General features: G+C 48.0%; 1 protein-coding gene across 1 annotated transcript; it reads left to right on the plus strand.

Moving 5' to 3' along the window:
* The first annotated feature begins 304 nt into the window (after window positions 1–304).
* Window positions 305–5,456, plus strand: LOC128596575 (insulin growth factor-like family member 3). Its single transcript, XM_053606154.1, has 3 exons — window positions 305–374; window positions 4,747–4,981; window positions 5,453–5,456. Exons 1-3 carry the CDS (start codon window positions 305–307, stop codon window positions 5,454–5,456), a joined length of 309 nt encoding a protein of 102 aa, XP_053462129.1.
* Window positions 5,457–5,662: the final 206 nt, after the last annotated feature.

The following is a 5,662-nucleotide window of genomic DNA, read 5'->3' on the forward strand; positions in this document are numbered from 1 at the left end:
ACATAGCCCATGCATACTTTGTTATTGACAAGCACACAGTTTTTCCTCCTTAGGGTTGATCTCTAGCCCATGTGTTAAGATTTATGCAACCTTGTTAAGATACTATATTAATAAAGCTGTTTCCATGATTCAGGGGCTGGCTGCAGTCGTTAGCTGCTTTGGCTCTCCTGGTGCTAGCCTAGCTCTCTGCTCAGGTCTTTGCCTATTTCAAGCTTTGTATTTCTTCATTTCCCACCTTTCCATTCAGGTCAACTTTTCCTCTGTGAGCTGGGGGAGAGAGGTCCCTCTCTCGTGCTGGTACATGATGGACAAGGACTTTCAGGGCAGCCAGAGGAGAGAAGGTGTCCTTAATTTTAGTGTGACTGCCCTGAAAGGTGAGGAGACAGTCTTTAATCCAAGCATCCTTAGCGTTAGAGAAAGTCAGGGAGTGGGACTCAGTTGAGAGGAATTTCTGGCTTAGAAATGGGAGTTGGTGTGTAAGGGAGTAAGTGGGTGTTTTCTGAAAAGGTTTGGAACAAGTTGATTGTTCTGTTGGCTATAGTGGTGGGATAATTTTTGAGGGTCCATTTAGTTAGAGAGTAAGGTTCCCTTCCTCTTGAAGTAGGTTAAGTGTAAATGGATGTGTTTGAAGTGTAACCAAAAGCTGGAATGACTGTGTGTGTGTGTGTTGGGGGTGTGTGACAGGTAAATCCAGCATTGGTGAGACAAGGGTGATGAGGATTGGTTTAGTAAAGACTTACTGTGTTTAGTAAGCACTGAAGTGTAACATCAGGGAAGTTTAAAGGGAACTACAGGAGAGATTAGGGTGAGGAAGAAGGCAGTTTTAACTAGAGTTAAGTCCAAAGGGAATGAGGTATAAATGTGGAGGGGCTGGTGAAAGTGGATTTGCAGCTTTCTTGAACTGAAAGTGAAGCTGCTGCTAAGGTGAGAAGAGAAGAAGGCCATCCTTTAACTGTTCTGTCTGGTTGTTTGGAAAAGTATGTTATAGGAAGGTGATCAGGTCCTTTGGTTTGAGGGAGTATGGCAGGGGCAAATCTCCAACCCCTATCAACACAGAAAAAAGGGTTTGGAGGGATTGGGAAGGAAAATGGATGAAGCTGGAAGTAGGGTTTGTTTGAGTTTTATAAAAGGTTGAGAGAGGGAAACTTTGGAGAGTAGAGATTTGTGAGGGTCCCCTTGGCTGCCTGATACAGTGGCTTAGCTAAAATGCCAAAGTCGGGAATCCACAGACTGAAGAAATTAGCTAAGCCGACAAAAGGGTAGGAGACCTCTGTTAGAGGTGAGGACGGTAAGGTGGCAAAAGTTTTTCTGTTACAGAGTTAAGCTCTGGGTAGAAGGGGTAAGACAGATGCCAAGGTAGGCAACCTGAGTTTTGGTTAATTGAGCTTTTTCAGATGAAACTTTATAGTCCAGGCTCCCAAGGTAAGAGAGAGATGGTATCAGAGATAGAAGCAGTGAGGGAAGGACTGCAAAGGAGTAAGTCATCGAAAATTCTTGAAATCTGAGGCTAGGGCTTGGGTGAAAAGGTCAGGGCTGTTTGAATTTCTGGGGGATGACTGCCAGGTTAGTTGTTGAGTTAATTTGGCGTCTGGATCAGTCAGAGTAAGGGTGAACAAGTCCTGGGAGTTGGGATGAAAAAGGCATCTTTTAAGTCTAAGACTGTAAAAAGTGTGTGGTGGATGTGGGAATAGAAGAGACAAGGTATAGGGTTTGGGGATGAAGAGAGTTCTCGGGACGGTGGCCTGGTTGACCACTCAGATCTTGGACTAGTCAGAAAGAGCCATCAGGTTTGGGGACCACTAGGATAGGAGTGTTGCATGGGGAGGAGTTGGGTCAGAGAATGTGTTTTTTTAGTAAATGATTAATAATAGGTTGAAGTCCCTTTACAGCCTAGGGCTTAAGGAGATACTGAGGTCAGTGGGGAGATGCAAAGGATCAGAAAGGGTGATGGGCTAGTGGTGTAGAGGGATTGAGGGTGTAGAGGTTGACCTGACATAAAGCCTCTGGAATAGATAAGGGAGGAGTCTTAGAGAAGAGTAACAGAAGTGTGGGGAGCTGAGAGGCATCATCAGTTCTGGGTAATGGGTATAAGGCAAAACTGCCTTTGAGTCTAGAGTGGGTGTTGGCCAAGCAGGGCCATGGGGCATCTAGGAATCATTAGAAAAGAATGGGAGAGTCAGGTGTTCTAACTGACAGGGTAGAGGTAGAGTTTTAAGTGGGGTAGAGGGGGTTCCATCAACCCCAACCACAGAAATGGAAGAGAGTAGTGGCTCTGAAAAATCAGGCAGTACTGAGCATGTGGCCCCCATGTCCAGGAGGAAGGACATTCTCTTACTGGTAACCAGAAGACAAAACCAGGGCTCTGTGAGTGAGATGGTAATGGTGAGGGTTTAGGTGGCTACTCCCAAAAATTCAGGTGGCTTGAATCCCAGCTCAGTCACTGTCTTGGAAGGGGTGGCTCCAGGGCCTACAGTCTGGGATCACTCCACCTTCCAGTGACCTTGGAGACCACAGAAGGGGCGGGGTCTGACTGGAGCTCAAGGATTAGGGCAGTGGTGTGCCCAGGGTCCCTGTTTGCCACACTTGTAGCAAGGACGTGGAGGTTGTGATGAATGAGGTGGATATTTAGCCAGGCATTGTGGCAGGCGCCTATAGTCCCAGCTACTTAGGAGGCTGAGGCAAGAGAATTGCTTAAGCCCAAGAGTTTGAGGTTACTGTGAGCCGTGACACCATGGCACTCTACTGAAGGCGACATAGTGAGACTCTGTCTCAACAAATTAAAAAAAAAAAAAAAAAAGAGGCAGGTGTTTACATTGCCTGGTAGAGCCCTTCCTCTGGCAGAGGCCAGCATCTGGTACCAAGCCTGATAGTCTTGGCCACCTCCCCCTCTGTTGTTATAGACCTTGAAACCATTTTAACTAATTTCTTCTGGGGAGTCTGTGGTCCATCTCTGAGTTTCTGAAGGTTTTTCCTTATATCTGAGGCTGATTGGGAGAGTAAGCAGGTGTTTAGGTCCAGCCTTCCAGACTCATATTGGGGTGTGAGGTTGGAATATTTTAGAGTTAAGGTATCTGCAAAGGCTGTGGCTGCATCCCAAATGTGGATTTTTCCTCAGGAGTGGTGGAGGAAAGCACTATGTAAATGTCCTGCCAGGAGAGATCATAGGACTGAGTTAAATATTAGATATTTTGTAAATTGGGTAGGGTCATTTGAAAGGGCCCAAGGCGTTTTTTTATTTGGGAGTGATCTTCTAGGTTAAAGGGGACATGGACTCTGATAATGCCCTCAGCTCCCTCTACTTCACATAGCTCCAGACGCTGTCCCTGAGTGGGTTTGTGGACAAGAAAAGGAGTCAGGTGGAGAGATTAGGGGATAGAAGGTGGGGATGAAATAGGGGCAGAAACTTCAGGAGGTAGGAAGGCATAAGGCAAGGGACAGAATCGACAGTGAGGTCAAAGCCTCAGTCAGAGGTGGAAGGTTGAGGTGGCAACTGTTTGTAGAGAAGGAGAATTTGGAAGATGCTGCAGGTTTGGCAAAGTGAAGGACTACTCCAAAGGAACAAGAAAGTTTGAAGACACAGCCATCAAACTCCTGGGTTCCAGCAATTCTCCTGCCTCATCTTCCTGAGTAGCTGGAAACACAGGGGCCACCACAACATCCAGCTAGTTTTTCTATTTTTAGTAGCAATGAGGTCTCACTCTTGCTCAGGGTGGTCTTGAACTCCTGAGATCAAGCAACTCACCGTCCTCAGCCTCCCAGAGTGATGGATTACAGATGTGAGCCACTGTGCCTGGCCCTTTGTGGGGTTTCCATACCACACTACAACTTTGATTCCACAGTGGTAAAAAAAAAGTGGTTCGATAGAGGGTCCCCTTTTTATTTCTAGAGACATCATGCTTGAGAAATGGAGTAGAAGCGAGGATTGGGAAGGAGGGACTTGAAACCAGATGGGAAGTAGCCAAAGTATTCTTCCTGATTAGAACTTAGCTGCCACTTTGCCTCATCAGTGCCCGGATCAGAAAATTCTTAGAAGCCCAAAATGGGGTAGGACCAACCTGATTCATTCACCCTGAGATCAGGAGCACCCCCGCAAAGGAAGCCATGAGTCAGTCTGCAGCGTTCAGCTTTGGGGGTCACTCACTCCACCTAGACTCCACCTAAAGACACTATGCTTATTCGATTCTCAAAGAATTCCTTGGGAAATTGGATGTGGTGTGATCCACACTTCCCCAGTCAATAGGATGATGAAAGTTCCAGCCCTTTACCGGTCTCCTTCCATACAGCGTCCTCAGGGGTGAAGATGCCACACACTGCAACTTGGGTCAGAAGGACCCCAAAGCCAAACATCTCTCATCCCATCCCTGCTGTAGCTCCCAAACCACAAGCTGATTCATTTTCCTCCTTGTCTCTTACATGGTTCCGGCCTCTTTCCCTCTGATCACCTCAAAGGGCGACTAAGCAGGCTGCCCAAGGCCTGCCTGAACAAAGCCTGTGCTGGCAGATCCCCAAATGATAAGCTCCACCTTTAAACCACCCAGCCCTGGACTCTCACATTCTCAGCCCTTCTTCCTTCCCCCACAGTAACTGCTGCATAACCATCTTCTCCCTCCAGTGGTCAAAGGGAATCACAGATAAGGACAAGGATAAGAAAGAATGTGGAGGGAGGAGGTACCTTTGGGAACAAAGACTGGGAACTGAGTTTCTGTTCCTCCTTGGACGCTTTCCATCAACGTCTGCCCCAGATAGGTGCTCCTGTTGGCTCAGAGCTGTGGCTGTGCCAGCCAACACCCAGGTGTGGGGACCGGATCTACAACCCCTGGGAGCGGTGCTGTGACGATGACACTGTCCTGCCCCTGAACCGGACCCATCTCTGTGGACCCAACTGCACCTTCTGGCCCTGCTTTGAGCTCTGCTGCCCGGAGTCCTTTGGCCCCCAGAGAAAGTTTGTTGTGAAGTTGAAGGTTCTGGGTGTGAAGTCCCAGTGCCCCTCATCCCGCTCACCTCCCAGAACTGTCCCTGATAAAACTTGCTTGTTGTTGGGAGGCCTAATGCAGTCACACATGAACACTTTCTCCTCCCAGTCTCCTTGTAAGACAAAACACACAGGATCTGGTTACCCCTTCCCTGAAGTCCGTGCCAAAGGACCCTGGGCAAGCCGTCCCCTATGGCCACATATAAAAGGAGTCTCTAACTGCCCAGAGATGCAGATGCCACCTTTGTACGGTCACCCTCCACTTTCAATAAACCTGGTCTGAACTTCTCCACTGTGGCCTCATCTCCTGGCACCACCACTAATACCTTTCATTTGTGGCTCAAAGAAGGAAGGAGGGATGAGGGACACCAAGAGCTTGAAGAGTACTCTCTGTCCTAGACCACCTGTTTTATCTCTGGCCAATTCTTCAACTTTTCACTCTTCTCCTTGTCTTTCTCATAATGCCTTTTTTCCCCCTAGATAGTCTCTGTCACCCTGGGTAGAGAGCATCACAGCTCACAGCAACCTCAAACACTTGGACTCAAGTGATCGTCTTGCCTCACCCCCTGAATAGCTGGGACTACAGGTGCCCACCACCACACTGGGCTAGTTTTTTATATTTTTGAGTCTCGCTCTTGCTCAGGCTGGTCTCAGACTCTGACCTCAAATGACCCTCCAGCCTTGGCCTCA

Source organism: Nycticebus coucang, chromosome 10 (genome assembly GCF_027406575.1).
Source record: "Nycticebus coucang isolate mNycCou1 chromosome 10, mNycCou1.pri, whole genome shotgun sequence".
NCBI classification, from domain to species: Eukaryota; Metazoa; Chordata; class Mammalia; order Primates; family Lorisidae; genus Nycticebus; species Nycticebus coucang.

Excerpts from the sequence above, each read along its gene's own strand:
- LOC128596575 (XM_053606154.1), top strand. The coding sequence starts at position 305 with ATGGACAAGGACTTTCAGGGCAGCCAGAGGAGAGAAGGTGTCCTTAAT. Across the intron at positions 375-4,746 it reads TAGTGTGACTGCCCTGAAAG|GTGCTCCTGTTGGCTCAGAG; the intron begins GTGAGGAGACAG and ends TGCCCCAGATAG.